Source organism: Gymnoscopelus braueri (assembly GCF_963280865.1).
Source record: "Gymnoscopelus braueri genome assembly, chromosome: 3".
NCBI lineage: Eukaryota > Metazoa > Chordata > Actinopteri > Myctophiformes > Myctophidae > Gymnoscopelus > Gymnoscopelus braueri.
This window is the reverse complement of record NC_137612.1, coordinates 38013503-38030764: the sequence shown is the minus strand read 5'-3', so window position 1 is coordinate 38030764 and position 17262 is coordinate 38013503. Positions and strand designations below refer to the sequence as shown.

General features: G+C 43.7%; 1 protein-coding gene across 1 annotated transcript; it reads right to left on the bottom strand.

Annotated features, from left to right (window-relative positions):
* Window positions 1-573: 573 nt before the first annotated feature.
* prdm2b (PR domain containing 2, with ZNF domain b) lies at window positions 574-15219 on the bottom strand. The gene is made up of 4 exons (XM_080423758.1): window positions 15017-15219; window positions 10158-10268; window positions 3591-8143; window positions 574-2482 (listed from the first exon to the last, which is right to left on the bottom strand). The coding sequence occupies exons 1-4, from the start codon at window positions 15171-15173 to the stop codon at window positions 2468-2470; spliced, it is 4836 nt and encodes a 1611-aa protein (XP_080279884.1). The 5' UTR covers window positions 15174-15219; the 3' UTR covers window positions 574-2467.
* Window positions 15220-17262: the final 2043 nt, after the last annotated feature.

The following is a 17262-nucleotide window of genomic DNA, read 5'->3' as shown; positions in this document are numbered from 1 at the left end:
GGTAATAATTTAAGGTATGCATATCAAACTCAGTGACAAGTGTGCTGCTCCCAAAATAGACCCAGCTCTCAAAGCAACAAGCAAGCTTACCATGGTTGGATGATCTTGGGGGTAACTTCAATTAAAATCTAATCTTTAGTGCAATATATTCCATACAACTCAAATAACAGACCAAATTCATTTTTCACGATTTGACAGGCGTCAGATGGGGTTTAGCCTAGAAGGAAATCAAGAAATGTCTGGCAGAGCTACACACATCTATCAAAATGAATGAGGACTGGACTTAAAATCACTCCTGGTTAGTAATGCAGTCGTTCAGGTGTTGTTAGCACATTTAAATTAGTTGCTAAATTATTCACAAAACTTGCCAGAACATATTGCTATGGAAATACAAGATATTAAGATAGATTTACAAGCGGTTTCCCTTGAAGTTATATAAACTTCCACGCAGCTCAATGCCATGGGCGTTTTTCATTTTGATTCTGCTACAAATTCCTGTCTTACCAGTCTAGTCACAACGCATATATCCGGGAATGACAGGGGCTCTTATAAACAAGCAAAATAAAAGCTTAATCCAAATTGAAAAAGGTTTTTATTACGTCAATTACAGCAATGCTTTACTTATGAGGTCAATAGGGATATTTGTCTTTGTTCATCTTCAAACACATAATATTGATGCTGAAAGGCAAAACAGATTTCATGAGGAAATATAAATTAGCTATAAATCAAAATTGTTCAATATCTTTTTGCAGAACATGCTATGAGGATTTGAGCACCAGCCCTATCAGCTGTCTCAGTTGAATAAAAGTATGGTCCGGAGCGAGATAAGGGGAGAACTGTAAATGGGATGAGTAAAAAATAAAATAAAGCACTTCATTTTCGATTGGGATTTAAGGATATCTTATTTATCATGTATTAACAGGTCAACTCACCTACACAAAGTGACCATCCTCCAAACATTAAGATACAGAAATTATCTATAAATTATATACGACATGACATTTTGGAGCCTGGGACAGAAGTAAATGAGTTTTCAAGGCCGTACTTACAACATAACACTGTGGCTAATGCTGGTTGGTCTTCTCCAGGTGCCAAAACCTTGACAGCAACCATTTCAAATCAAATGTCACACTGTCTTTAACGTTCAAGTTAAATCATGTATCGTATTGGTGTACTAAGTATTAAGCTCCTTAGGCTTAATAAAAGAAACATGCTATAGTATACTTTTGATGAATAAGTTGCACAGATGTAGTGAGGCAACCTAGTGTCAAGGCTAACTTATACTTCCTCGGACGGCCATGTCTCAACAAAACAAATCCATTATTTTCATTGAGCGATGAAGTATAAATTAGGCTTCAGTAATGAAGTGAATACATTCCATCATTCACATATTAACCAAATTATTTCAGGTTTCATACTGATCAATCTAGAATTTTGGCAGATGTTAATTTTAAAGTGCAGTAAGATAATGCTGGGCTATACGAGTGACACATGAATACAAATTAAGGATTTGCAGAGATACTGAACCCCAAATAGACAAAAACAACGGACATCTGTGGCAGTGTTCTTCCAAGACTGGTAAATGACAAGATTTTCAGGGTGACAAAATATAATTCCCCAATTTTGCAACAAACTATCTGCTCTAATGTTCAGATAAGAAATGGAAAAAAAAAAAGCAAGACAGCAAGTAAAAATATACTTGAGATTGAGATCAAAGGAATAGCTGTGTTGACCACACATCCAACAATATCCATACACACATTTTAACATACACACATATACAGTGTTCCTGAGGACCATGTTTTGCAGCAAGCCACTGCCATTTTCATCTTTGTTTCCCCAAACAAAAAATAAACTGCCAATTAAAAATATTCTACAATATATTGACTACAGACATTTAAATCAAACATATTCATTTGCAAATCAATGTATTAACTGAAGTTTGTGCAAGTGGTGATGGGAGAGACAGGGAAATTGGCTTCGTCTAGTATACTCTAATCAGTACATGCATTAAGATGATCCGGAAACATCTGAAAATCTAAACAACCAAACCAGGGAAATATGGAGCAAAAATAGACAGTTGTGTGTGAACTGATATGTGATTGCCATCTGCAATATATCAGCTTTTAAACATAACGGAAACCTCACTGTACTGTTTCGAACATAACAGAACCCTAATTGTACTGTTTTGGGTCAAGTAATGACACTAATTGTATATATTATCTTGTCGTTTACAGTCAGTTTGCTCCCCCCTTCCTTTTTTTGCAAGGCTGTCAAAAATCCAGGCTCAGTTCAGAAGATAAATGGAAGATACAGACAGCTAGGCATTAGAGATAAGCAGACTTCACTTGTTTTGAGTGAATGTGCCCACCGCAAAATAAGGTCAGCCTCGCTGCTGTCAGTGCCTTAGTCCAGAGCAGATCCTGAGAGGTGACCAACATATTCCCCTCCATAATGTCCACATGGCTCACTTCAGTGACTCCTATAGAAGCACAAGACAAAAAGGAAAGTAATCAGGACTTGTTTTCATTTGTGCACTAATGTCAAGATTTATGACTCAACTAAAACAGCATTTATATAAGTCTGTCACCAAATGTTAAAGGTGTTTTTTTGTTTGTTTTAACTTTGTCTTTAACACATTGAGTGCCAGAGGTTTTTTAAAACAGGGTACAGCCAGTGCCAGCATATTTAAAAAAAAATTCAATCGTTAAAATCGTCAACAAAAACAATCCGTGATCACCGTCCTCAGGGCGATCCCCTCATCTCACACACACACACACACACGGGTCAAAAATTCGGTAATCCATTCCATAGTTGCAGCCAGTTGAAAATAGCATGTTTTGCCAAAAATACATAGTATTAAAAAAAAGTACACAGGAGCCGACATTTGCTATTTTTGAAAATGTTTGAATACGTTTGCATTTTTAAACACAAATCTTCTCTTCAGGGGGTCCTATTGCCACGGAATAGGAACTTTTGAGGCTGCACAAACCAGGCGGCAAACCATATTTTTGCTCACGTCTGAACTAGTAATTAATAGCTTATGACATTTTAACAATATTTTATTACAAGAGTGTTGCCTACCATACATTTAAGCCTGTTGTCATTATATGTTGATTGTGCCTGATACGCATTACAAGACCAAATGGGACGAGCCTTCACGGTGGCCGGTCCCCGACTCTGGAACAACCTGCCACTCCACATTCACTAACTTACTGAAGACAATTATTTTCTCGCTCGCTTTCAATGCCGTTTGACCACACAATTACCCTGGCCCTCACAACCTACCTTTGATATGCTGCATATATTGATATGCCGTTTCATTTTCTTGTTGTGTCATGTTTCTTTTCTTTCTCCCTCCGTTTTAATTTCTCTCTTTTCTTGCCTGTCTGTATTTTAATATGCTCTGTGAAGCACTTTGGTCCGACCTTGGTCGTTGGAAATGTGCTATACAAATAGAGTTTGATTCTATTTGTTTTTTTATTTAGTTGAATCGAGTTTTAAAACTGACACTTGACAATGTATTCATAAATTGCTCCAATTCGTGCTCAGGTATTTATTAATTCAATGGCCTCAAGGAAATAGCCTACCTGAGTCTCTTTTGGCTCTTGGGAAGGAAGCTCCTCAGTTTTCACCTCCACAGAAGCTACTGTGTTGGCAATTTGCAAGCTTCTGGTGACTGGACCTCCCACTCTCTCCCTTGTTCGCAGAGAGAACCGTTCCTCTTTCTTCGACTGCTGTAGCGGCAGTTTGACCTCTCCTGCCTTCTTGGGTGCAGGCTCTTTGCCCATGCGCTGCATTCTCATGGTCGGCCGTTGCGCAGTGTCACTGGGAGTGTCTGAAGATGAGGGGGTCGGAGGTAAAGATTGAACTTGGCCCTTTTTACTTTTCTTGCCAGGGGATACTGGGGAGGCTGGGAATGAGGCAGGCCTCTTGGGACGGCGCAACGGAGCAGCGTTTTTTCCTTTACTCGTCTGCGGGGGTTCAGGCTCTGCGGCACCCGAGCTGCGGGCCCTGGTTTTTCCCAGGGGTCTCGGCTCCGGCTCTGGCACGGCCTGCTGGGTTTCTAGATCTGAGGCTTTGCTCCTCAGGCTCATGCTTTTATCTACATCTGGAGGTGCTTCTTTTTTCACCTCTGCAACACCTTTCTTGCCTTTTTTAATGACGGGCTTCTTGGGACAGCTGACTGCAATGTGTTTATTGAGACTGGCGGGATAGGTAAACTCCCGACTGCAGTGGGGACAGACATGCATCTCCTGCTCTACAACTTCAACTTTAACAGCACCCTTCTTCACAGTATTAGCGACCTTATTTTTCTGTGAAATTGCCTTCTGGATAAGCTGGTTTTTCTTCTTGCTGAGAGAACTCATTTTTGTTTTACCAACAGGCTCTTGGCTGAAATTCAGCCTCTTCGGTTGCCCCATTCTGCGGAAAGCATTTTGCCCCGCACCAGCTGCAGCAGGCGACAACGCTCCATTCTGGGGTTTCACAATCTGTTTAAGTGGGATGGGGTTTTTCTTCGGAGTGTAACGCTTCTTATCGCTGGCATTGGCACAGGCCAATATGTGCTTGTGTAGCTCGGGCATGTTGTCAAAACTGTTGCCACACTTGGTGCAGCGAATGGCAGTGCTGAAGGTCTGTGGTATGTTGTGAGTGGTGAAATTGGTAGCCGAGGCTACCGTCCCAGCGTGAGAACGGCTGTGGTAGGGAAAAGGAGGTGGTTTAAAGCTCGGGTAGTGCTGATTTATGCCCAGGCGGACATCGGGACATTTGGGCTTCCCTCCTTCTGAAGCCATTATCTTTATTGTAGTGTACAGCTCCTCAGTGGGATCCTCTGGACCATCATCTCCGTTCTTACCATTCACACCGGGCTCCTCTGGGGTCAGATTAGACTCACTGTGTGGGGCAGCCTCTTCAGAAGTCTCTGGTGCTGGCGTTGAGGGACTGCTTTCCTCTTTGGCCCTGGATGGGTCTGTGTAGTTCTGCAGCCTGAGTTTTCCGCTCTCAACCGTAGTGTGCGTGCATGTCTCATTCGGATGCAGGTCCTTCTGGTGCTGTTGCAGGTTACACAGGAACGCAAACTCCTTGGAGCAAGCAGAGCACACAAATATCCTGCCCACACCGTGGAGGGCCGTCCGGTGAGCTAGCAGGGCTGCAGCGTTCCCAAACAGCTGCACGCAGAACTCACATTTAAAGGGCCACTCCAAGGCGTGCTCCGAGATGTGTGTGCCAAGCTCTTTGATGGAACGGAAAGGCTCATGACAGACGTTACACACAAACGTCTTGCAATACGTCTCAGAGTCCTCAGCTTGCTCCTCGGAGGGGTTCTCAGGAGCAGGCGGCTGAGGCGAAAAGTTCACGCCATCATGAGTTGAGGAGTCAACACCATCCTTAGGTGAAGAGTCAACGGCATCATGAGTTGTGGGGTTCAAATCGGACAAATCTTCATCCGTGCAGTGAGGGGGCTCCTCTTTTATCATGTGCGTGATGGCTGCTGACGCTGATGGAGCGGAAGAGTCATGTGATACAGGAAGAGGATGACAAAGGGAGGGTGAGGACGAGGCTTCTGGTTGTGATGGTGAGACAGCAGCGTCAGAGCACTGGGGACTCCCTTCATTCATTGAATCAAGATCTCGACTCCGTTTACCGTTAAGCATGTCTTCACCATTCATAGTCCGAGGAATATCTGTCTCTGTTATGGGTTCAGGCTGGCTCGGTGTGGTTGAACTACTGTGAGGATCTTTGACTGGCGTTAGAGGGGCAGAGTCCACTGACTCGGGAATACAGCTCTCATCTCCATCATCTGGATTTTCAACGGCTAATGATGTCTCCTCTGCGTCTGACAGCCGCTTATAGTCGATCGATTTGGGAGAGATTTTAGGAGACAGGACAGGGAGAGGTCGTGATGTGGGGCAGTCTGAGGGCTGAGAGAGTGGAGAGCCAGCCATGCCTGGGGGAGAGGGTATCGTGGGGAGTACAGGGGGAGGTGGTGTCGGAGATGTCATACTGGAAGTGCCAGGTGAGGGGGGGTGCATAGTGACGGGGGTGAGGGAGGGTGGAGAGGGGTGGGCCGATTCCAATGCCATATTAGGAGATAGAGACTGAAAACAGCCTAGGCTTGCCAAGGCGGAGGGGCCCTCATCCCCTGCAGAGGTCAGACCACTGTACTCATTCATCAGCACCTTCTCAAGCATGCACGTATTGGGCTTCCTTTTCTTAGATGGGGGCTGCGGGGCCGGACCTTTTGATTCAGGCTCCACTGTGCTCTTCCGATGTATGCTTAGATCCAGAGCTGAATCCCCATGCACCTTGCTAAAGCTGTCAGTTCTCCTGCTGACAGAACTGGACAGGTCTAAGGGCTGCTGATTGCAGGAATTTCCGCCACTATTAGAGGCAGACCAGCTGCGCATATCCTTTCCAGAAGAGCTCATGGTGTCCCCGTCGTCCTTGCTCGACAGGCTCCCAGCAGGAGATGCACAGTAGCTTTCCAGCTTTGGCACCTTGAGCATGTATGAGCTCCCCACCTCTGTTTTGCAGCTCTCTGCTTTCTGTGCAGGGCTGAGCTGCGGAGATGAGGGAGGGGAGCCCGTTCTTCTCTTGAACCTGCCAGAGGCCCCTGGCAGTGAGGTGACAGACAGCGGGGAGGCCAGCCTATGACTTTCTGCTATCAGGGCAATAGTGGGCTTCTGGCTGTCTTGTGTCTGAAGGAGCTGTTTCAGCTTTGGGGAGAGATAGACTGTTTTCTCCCTTTGAAATGCTAATGAATCTGTGGACTGAGGTATTACTCCTCCCACTAACAAGTTGGACGAGGATGATGTGGAGGAAGACGACGAAGATGTGGAGGAACCCGTTTCTGTTTCCATTTTCAGAGTGGGAATGAGTGGCGGAGTAGAGGTTCTCCTTTTTGATGTTGGCTGGCCTATGCTGGAGACCTGCTTCACAAAGTTGCTTCTGCCTTCGATTTTGAGTGCCTGATTGAACTGATTTGGGCTTAAGATAACCGCATCAAGGCCAAACAATGCTGATCTGGAATCTACCTCGATCACCTCGCAGGTGCTAACCGTGCTGGTGGACAGAATTTTTCCATCTATGTAGAAGCTCAAATTCTCTGAGATGTTTTTGGATACGTCCACCACGTAATCCTCTCGGTCTGCCTCATCCTCTGTGTCTGCGCTGGGCACATAGACGGGTGGCGGGCTGGTGCTAGGGGATTCATCAGGCGGCTGCTGCTGCTGTTGTTGCTGCTGCTGTTGGTTTTCCTGTAGCAGCATGCCTTTCCTGCGGACTCCCTTTGGCAGCAAGTGACGTTCATGTATTCTCCGCTGGTGCCTACGCATATTGATTTGAGTGCCAAAAGCTTTGTTACAGTACTTGCAAGGGTGGAGCTCTTTTGAGTCGCCATTCTCGTCCAGTAGGAATGGACGATCTGCATCATGCCCCGATTCCTTCCTCATGACCTCTGCATTCTGCAGAGGTCCCCCGGGAAACTGGGACCCAGTGGTTATGTAGTGACTAGTTGGGCTGGTGCAGTCGGGACTTGAACCGTCGGTCTGCACCACAGGACTGAGAACAGTGGCTGTCCCAGCCAGAGAACCGGGCCTTTTCTTCGGCCCATTCTCATGTCTTCTCTCATGCCGCCTCCGCCCCACCTGTGAGCCAAAGGACTTGCCGCAGTAGCGGCACTTGAAGGCGTGCGTTTGCTGGTTAGCAGTGGTGTGGATGTGGACGTGGCGCTCCAAGCCCTGTTTGGTGGAAAAATGTCGCTCACAGTGCTGACAGGGATGAGACTCTCCATGGGGGTCATCTTCAAGGTCGCCGTCGGGGTCAGGGTCAAGGTCAGGATCAGCATCTGGTTCAGGAAGGGAGGCGGACTGTGTCCCAAAGTGCAGGTCCTTAGCGCTCTTTTCACCCATGTGACCACACAAAGGGTCAGGCCGGTGATTATTTTGCATCAACTCAGCCGCAGACAACTGCTGTGCAGTTTGCATGGGAAGTAGCTGCTGGGGTTCAGCCTCCCTGTATCCCGTCATTACCACAGACTTGTCCTGCATCACTGTGTGGTCAGCATTTCCCAGTGGAGAAGGCTCCTGGACACCGTGCAAGGGCCCTCGTGGCGACGGCCTCTCGTCCTCCTCATTAGGACCTGGAGAGAATTTATTAGAGAGAATGTATTAGATACATCAGTGTGAGGCTTTGTCAAGGTACTAGGGTGTTCCACTTTTTTACTGATGCATCTCCTGCCTGGTCTTCTCTCACATCCAAACTCTAAACATTTAGTTTCCCGCTTTATTGCTTCTTTTGGGGCGTACTGACGCATCTCCTGCCTGGTCACCCTAAAACTCATTATACTAATGACATAAGGAGCCTCACAACCAAGTGCGTCACTGAGCATTTGTCACGAAAACAAAATATACACCGCCTGTCACTAAACGCTTGCATTGGTCTACAATACTTGCTTGGTGTATGTTTCTAGGGCTGAAACTATTTTCTTGGCAATTATTCAATCGATTCATTGAAAGATATTTTTGGGATTTCTGCATATCTTACAATAAATGCTATTTTCACTATTAGTGAACAGTCTTGTTTAACCTTTTGCCTATAATGACATGACCAAAATATGATAGATTATTAATAGATGTTTTTATTAAATCATTGGTTTTATCGAGCTGATCATTTCTTTATTTCACATGCAAGTCCAGGCATCCAACACATTGGTAAACCTTGGTTGCTTACGTTATGGTAGATCGCCACCACTGTAAAATTAAGAATCGGATTACATTTAGGTCAGCGACAATCGCTGAGGTTAAACGAGATTTGGGCCAAATATAAGCCTCATTTATACTCCATAGTGCGATGGCAACAATGGACCCTTACACGTGGTTTAAGATGGTCACGTAACAATACAAGCTCAGCGCACATTGCGTCCGCAATGCGTGCCGAGCTCGTAGATCTGCTGGGAAATAAACAGAGCGCAATGTGTATAATAATTTGATCGGGTGATTCTGACCAACAGATCAGAATGATGGATAAAGGGGCAAATGAGTTAGGCACACAACCAGCTAGAGACCTAGTCTGAGGACGCAGACAACCTGGGAGATCTACAGAGAATATTACTTTAGTAAATGCTACTCTAGTATGTAAATGTCAATAATCGAGCAATAATGTCTCACATTCAAACTCTAAAACATTTAGTTTCCCGCTTTATTGCTGCTTTTGGGGCGTCGGTGCGCAGATTGCACAGATTGCATTACTCCAAAACTAAACGTAGTCAAATCTACACATCAGTCTCCCCTATGTGCGATAGATGTGGTACTGCAGAGGGTTCTCCGTCACATTTATTCTGTCAATGTCCAATTCAATTCGTTCTCCAGACAATGGGAAAGTGATATTCAGCCAGATTGTTCATTGGCGAGATTTGGTTGCTCTGATGAGACAAGGGCCCTTCCCTCCTGCTTAAGGCAGGTATAGCTGCTGCCAAAAAAAAAAGTCATCTCTTGAAACATGGAGAAGTCTCCAACTTCTCCATGTTTCAAGAGATGGCTATACGTGATGCTCTCCATTGCTAAGATGGAGCAAATCCCTCCTGACGGGCAGAATACACAAGCTAAGTTCCAAAAACTGCGGATGCCATTCCTGGCACTGCTTGACAATAGTTGAGTATAAGATCTGGATGTCTGGCTGCTATGGTGCATCCTTTACTTGTGGACTCTAGCTATCCCTGCTTTCTGATGGTCATTGATCCCACCCATGTTAGCTATCCCTGCTTTCTGATGGTCATTGATCCCGACCATGTGTGTCCTTTCTCATCTTTTGTTCTTAAATTATTTGATTGTCTAGTTGGTCTTTGTTTATGTATGTATTGTTGGTCATATTTTTCTGTCATTTTGTCTCCTGCATTATTGTTGTGTACTATGAAACAAATATAGAAATAATGTAAAAAATAAAGCAATAAAATGTCAGACAGACCATCCAGTCCCCCCACCTGGCTACTTTTTTCTACCCAGCTGGACATTATCTACACTAGTGGAACACCCTGACTACTCACAGCAACAAACCTGTTAACATGACAGGATACACTGATACCAATGTCATTTTAACATCAAAAGACACGGTGAGTCTTAAAAACACTGAGTTTCAATGATAAAAGGACAACTCACCTTCCCCATCCCACATCTCTGTGATAAGAAGTTTGGTTCTGCTCGTTTGCTTGAGCCCCTGGAATCCACCCAAACCAGCCTGTCTGGCTCTCTCCAGCACCTTGCTCCTTGCTGTTTGGGAGAAATGCATACAGTACATACATTACAACAGGCTCGATCTAAAGCAAACACATAGGTCTACAATGTAAACACGAACACAAAGAGAAAAGATGAAAAACAAAAAAGGTCTGCATTCTGCAGTACAGTCTACACCACCAAGTTCACAAGGGCCTTGCAGATCTTTGACAGTTTTAGCACCAAGAATGACATTTCAACTGTAACTTTCATTTTGGAGATTACAACATTGCATGTTTCCTTTTATTAAAAAAAAGGTATAGTAGTAATAATAATAATATATAATGACAATGTGCCGTAAAATGGAACACATGGATACGCTTTGTTAAACACTCCGTTTACTGTAGGCCAACTGTTTCAAAACATTGTGGCAAGCCCAAGGCCAGTCCCTGCTTTGCCTAGTAGCCTTATTAGCCAATCCCTAAAGCAGGAACTAAGCTGGAGAACAATCATTAGCACAAATGCAATGATACTACAAGTAAGACAAGTTAAAAATGTATCCATATAACATTTTCACAATTTCCCAAACTTCCCCCCCAAAAAGTTCAGATTGACTTGACTTTTGTCTTCCCATCTTCCGTAGTTGCTGTGCAACAAGCACTGTGGCTACTAGTAGCTGCTAACGGCTGTGTCACTCTGTCCATTTCTGGTTGGTTGCTAAAATGGAGCAGGAACAAATACAGCCAGCTCTGTCATAATTGAAAGCAAGCGTTTGGATGCACTTATGTATATCTGCAGCTCTCTTTCTCTCCATCACTCGCTCTCTCCCTCCATGTGTATAATAATACAACTCTGTGTGTGGAAGACACATTTTGCAAATATCCCCAATCAACAAGATTGACAAGACAATGTTGGTGATTATATTATTATCAGCTAGGATACAAATTATAATGTAGTTGCATGTGTGCGGTTGACAGTCAGGTACATCCCATACCCCAGATGGATAGCTTGCACCTAATTGGCTGCATCCTCACGGACACGTTTCTATAGGCTGGAGGGGCAATTGACCTGCGTGTGATTATTAATCTATATGGCCCACAAAACTACAGCAACACTTAATTCAAAACCTCTTGTTGACCCTCCTCACCCTGTCTGACTGGATCCTCAAGTGACTATGTTCTTTCGGTAAACAGACTGGGGGATGGGGAAAGTTGAGATTTTTAAGTTAGCCTAATGTTATAGATGTATATAATTTGCAAGCTACCTGATATCAGTCATAAATGTTATAGATGTATATAATTTGCAAGCTACCTGATATCAGTCATAAAGGACGACCAGGTGGGCCTAATAATTTAACATAAAATGTTCAATTTGATGGGGAATCATTTTAAATCGTGACCCCAAGAATTGGAATCGAATCGTGGGATACATACCAAAAGATTCAAACACCTACTGAATAATATGACGTCTATTTACATCTAGCTATAAATTCATAAAACCTCTGCGTGTCTGTCTGTCCCTGGTATAACTCGCGCACCAGCCGACCAAACGACATTAAACTTGGTGTGTCAGTGTCTCCATATTTAGTTGATTGGTCATGGTAGTGTGTAGCACACTGGGTACTCTGATGAGTACCCCCACAACAGGTACAATGGGTAATGCATAACCGGGTGGGGCATGCATTTCCAACTTGCTCGTTCCGGACTTGATACTGTAACTACACCGTCTAGTATCACAAATATACCTGGGACAGGTGTGGCCTGTTCCAAATTAACATATGCTATAAACACTCATGGTACTTGCATTGGGTAGCCACTCAGTGTGTTTATGTATACTGCATCTGTGCCTATCAAATAACCAGAAAATAAGAAGATATAATATGCCTGTGTCAACGAGCAAAGGTTCCCAGAGTAGGAGACCATTTTGAATTTCAAGCTTGTTCGGTCTCAAGAGGCTGTGTGTGCGCTTACACACCCAGTCATCACTGGAGTTACTGTGACAACAAGGTCATCTGTCCTGGCCCACAAAGCCAAAGTCATGCCTCAGAAACACATGCTGCAGGTCAGTCATCTGACCAGTATGGTCAAAGGCATTCTGCGCTTCAGCACTAGCACACCAAATGTTTCTAGGACTTGGAATAACTATTATTATTTAAAACAAGCCTACAACGCTCAATTAATTTACAACAAAATACTTCTAGGATTTGGAATAACATACTATTTAAAACAAGCCTATACAGCTCAATTTAATGTGACTGTGAGACAGTAACTCAATATGTATGTAACATCAAACCCTGCTGTGCATGTTTAGAAATGTGGCGGACGGGTTGAAGTTGGACAAAACTGAGTAAGATTAGTTGGCTAAATTGTGCAACCTTCACTATGCACTTTACTACAGAGCAGCCAAAAAGGCACTGCAATGCAGTATTTAAGGAGAAGACAGTACCAGAGGCTATTGCCTGTAGGATTATATCTATTTAAAGATTTCCTCAACAATAATGTCCATTCAAAAGTAAAACATCATATAGTATGACAATGTGATTGTGCAACACTATTTCTAAATGCAATAAAACATTTAGAAGATGTAGGCCTAGGGCCAAACTTTCGCCCTACACAATCTTTACATTGTGGCATCTGAAAATAATTCCAGAGAAAGATCAGATTTTCTGTATTTTGTTTGTTTTTGGATAACAACTAGCTTACTACATAGATTACAACTAGCTTACTACAAGTTTACTACATAACACACACAAGTAACTTTAGTGACAATATTAGTGAGGCCTAAACATATCATTTTCTTGTGGTACTAGTATCGGTAAATAATAAATCTTAGCAGCCTTTCTTCAACCTGCACAGTCCAATAACCACATGAGTCATGACCTTATTGCCCTGGCTCTCCATACCAATGTGTTTGTGCTCTCTCCCCTGGATTACTAAAGACTTAACTTTGACACAATTTAAACTAAAAAAGAATTTATTCAGTTCTTAATTATGTTGTCAAAAACATTGACAACACAATGCAGAGCAAAAGCCTTATCAAAAATAGACACCAACTGATGATATCAGATATCTCACAATATACATTGTTATCTATCTAGTTGTTCTCCTCTTTGTGAACCCACTTTGAATTGCACTGTTGCAGTGATGCGATTTTCCTTTATGAAACACTGTGTCCAAAGTTCATTTTGACTACTTTAAAAGACATTTCTAGTCAGCTAAATCAGTGTTTGCATATTGGACAGGAAAGGTGGGACTCCATTTGTGGTCTGTACTTTGTTTAATCAGGGGGCTCGTCTGCACCGTTTTAGTTTCCATAGTGTTCTCAGATTCTAGCTACTTCAAATGAAAATGTTAACTTGTCTATCATTGGCGTTAATTTTTAACGGATACCTTTAAAAGTTTGCAGGCGTTTACATCCTGGCAACACAGGATGTAAACACTTTAGTCTTAAAATAGTCTTAAACTAGCACAATAACTATTAATTAATTACAATCAGTGATTAACTATCTCTATTCTGTACCGAGATAATAGTTTATTAATTATGATCTACTTCGATTTCCAGTCAGCTTGACATGATCTGTACCCTGTACGAGATGTCTGTCACGTCCAGCCTTGACCTAGCCTGTTAGCTTCAGTGTTGCCATACTTTGAGAGAGAAACAAGCAACCAGGTCTAGGAAAACAAGCCCCAAAGAAGCGACTATGGGCTACATGAGCACTGAGTATATAGGTTTAGCAAATATGTTTAGAGTGCTCAGCACTCTAAACCTATATGCATCGGCTATTTGAAAATAGCAGATATACAAGCTCACAACGCGTCGCTTCTGCTATATTCAAAAACTCTAGCAATAAAATGTGGAATATTTTTGAAACACTCTTAACACAAATGCTTCCTGCATGCCACTAAACATTTTCCTGATTCTTTTTTGAGAACTACTGGTTTCAATCATTATTATTTTTGGAAGCAAGCCTAAACAAGCAGCTACACTTTAGAAACAAGCCCAACACCCGCAACCACCAATATTGACAAGCAACTTAACATAAAAAGAAGTCCAAAGTCTCTTATAAAACCGCCGACCTGGCAACACTGGTTAGCTTGCATGCTAACTTGCCATACATACCTGGCTTGGCCACGGGCTAAAAAGCGGATGTTTCTGAACGGTATTGTGACAGACAACAGGCACATTTGTGAATCCACTTAAAAAGCCATCGTGGGCCTGTGTGGAATCCACAGCAGCTTCCAAACACAGCTCTGAGTCGTGTAATAGCTGGCTAGTTTTGCTAACTATAAGCTATAGGCCATCATCAAACTGGAGTGAGTCTCTCCGCCGATGGATGGCTTGCCTTTCGTGCTCCTGAAACTCAGGAAAGGTCACATCCTCGAAACGTCACCATCAGCGTTAACAGCCACAAAAAAGCTGCTAAAAAGTTTGCTCGGGTGCCGTTCTGGGTAGTTCCGTGTACCGCAGAAATGGGATGGGGTCCTCAATACGTGCCGTTTGGTGGCTCAAATGCGCTTGCAAAACGACGAGTTTCACGTTCCGAAGTGTAAAGTAAAGGAAAAGCCCCCAGACACTCACACACACATCGTCAACCAACCGACAGTCGGTCGGCTAGTAGCGACTAGCCTCGGTAGCTAACGAACAAGCTAACGTGTTGTTGGGCTACAACTTCGACAAGGGCTTGCAAAGAAACCAAGCGACTTCTGTTCGCTTTAAAACGTACAGCTACGAAGGACATCGAATAGAAATGTCACGTAGTTTAAAAAATAAATAAACACACAACAGCACAACAAGGCAGGCCTCACCTCGTTTTGCCCTGGGTGGATTTTTCTTGTTGCCCAGGCTGCTGAGTCTTTCTTCCTCTAGTGCAGCTGTTATCTCAGGGCTGTCTTCTCCACTGTACCACACCAGCAGCTCCTCTCCTGGCCCTATAGGCTGCAACACAATGAGAGATGACAACATACACCAATCACACACCTCCTTGCTGAGAGAGACGAGGAGGAAAAAATATTTGGGCCAACACTGTGCATCTAATCTGTCAAATCCTAAAGGAAAGGGGGGGGGGTGGAGGAGGGAGGAACTTGGCATTGTTTTGATGAAGGGCTGGATGCTATAACCACCATTATTTTCAAGACACTTTAAAATGCTCTTATCGAGATGTCAAGATGATGGGGGAGTCCAGATCGTGTCTATAAGAATGTATTCACATACTGTGATATTTTTTTAAATACATATGAACCCAAGCATCCATATTCTAGGCCTATCATAATAGGTTAACATTAAGCAAAAATAGCACATCTACAAGCTCACAACGTGTCACAACGCAACACGTTAAGAACTTGTAGATCAGGTATTTTTGGTGATGGGGGGGGGTCAGAAAGTACAGGCCAATGGGGGACCCCTTTCAACAAAGTAGACAGGGTTGGTTCACCATGAATGGTTAAGTCTTAGGAGTTTATATACTGATAATACAGTTCTGACATCATAATCTTGATTCCTGAAGGCACTGACTTCACCCCCCCCCCATCAATAGAATTTGAGTCTCTGCTTTCCTGCCTGTCTACTGTATGTGCCCACAGGGCGTGGGAGCCATTTACATTAGTTTCACTGCAGTATCAGTATAACCTACCCGTAACACGTTGTAGTAAATGGCTCTGTTGATTTCCAGTGGGAAAAGGTTCTGTTCTTGAGCAGAGTGGGCCCAATTCACGTAACGCAGCCAATTCCCCTTCATGGGGTCGGTGGCATCCACACACATCCAGCCCTGTGCCGGAAAATAAACCTAGACAGCACAACAACAGAAAGGATGTTATAAAACAAGGAATGTCCTTCTCTGTGGAAAAAAGTCGGTTTAAGGACTGCATTTCTGCCCAAGAAGGAGCTGTAACACATGGTATCTGTCCAAAAGCACTATTGTTAAAGTTCACTATTGTGTAGTGCTGTCCGAATGTACAGTGGGAATTAGTATACTCTAGCCCATATAGTCTATTCACCGTACACCATGCATAGTTAAAAAGTACAACCGATGGTCACTGACCAAGCACTGTACAGCATCAAGCATAGCCCTGAAAGAAAAACGTCAGAAGGATGAGGAGAGAGAGCAGCTTAATCCATCATACATATGCGTATACATCTTACTATCTTATCTTACTACTATATAATTGACAAAAGCTCCGAAAGTTCGTGCGGGATTCGCAAGCACAGGATCACTCCACATGCCTCCAAGACCCGCCACAGACTGTTGATCAGAGCTCTGGCTATGTTTTAGGCTCCTCACCCCACCTCGATCAGTGATCAGACTCTCGGCTTGATTGATTTTGCGATTTGCCTATCAGACCCTCAGCCTGATCTGGCAGGTTGCCATAGCAACCAGATACAGGAAGTCTGACCTCCTTATCACATGACCACGGTTGGGAGGTTGGGACTAGAGGTTAGGGCCGCAAAGCAAAGCGGGGAGGGAGGAGAGGAGAGGGGAGGAGCCGAGAGGAGAGGCCAGAGGGGCCGGACTTCGCATGACGTGTGTGCATTGTGACTATAGGCCAGTGCTGTCTGGACCAACCTCGGATCGGGCCTAGATGTGAGGGCCGCGAAGCGGCCCTGACATCTAGTTTTATTAATTTAGGAAAATACACCCAGTATAAGTATGTACCACAACAAGAATGGATCTAGTAACAGCATGACTTCCATGTGGATCTCAGATGTCGTATTATAGTGTGATGTCATATGGTCGTGACGTCATATTGAATTCCAAATATGGAGTCATTTGCTTCTCCTTTGACTTCCAGTATGAAATGAAATGATAAAAAAGTTGAATATTTCAGTACAAAAAAAATTGAAGAATATTCTGGGATTTATCCCCTTTGCCTACAGGCACAAGAAATGTGGTGCTGATCGGTTCAGTAGTTTACACACAGACCCTCTTCTAGGGCAGTGGTTCTTAACCTTTTCAGGCCATGACCCCCCAAAATAATCATATTTGAACTGGGGACCCCCCTACCCTGACAAGCACTTGGGATGTAGTTCCACAGATAAATTGTGAAAATAGCAGATC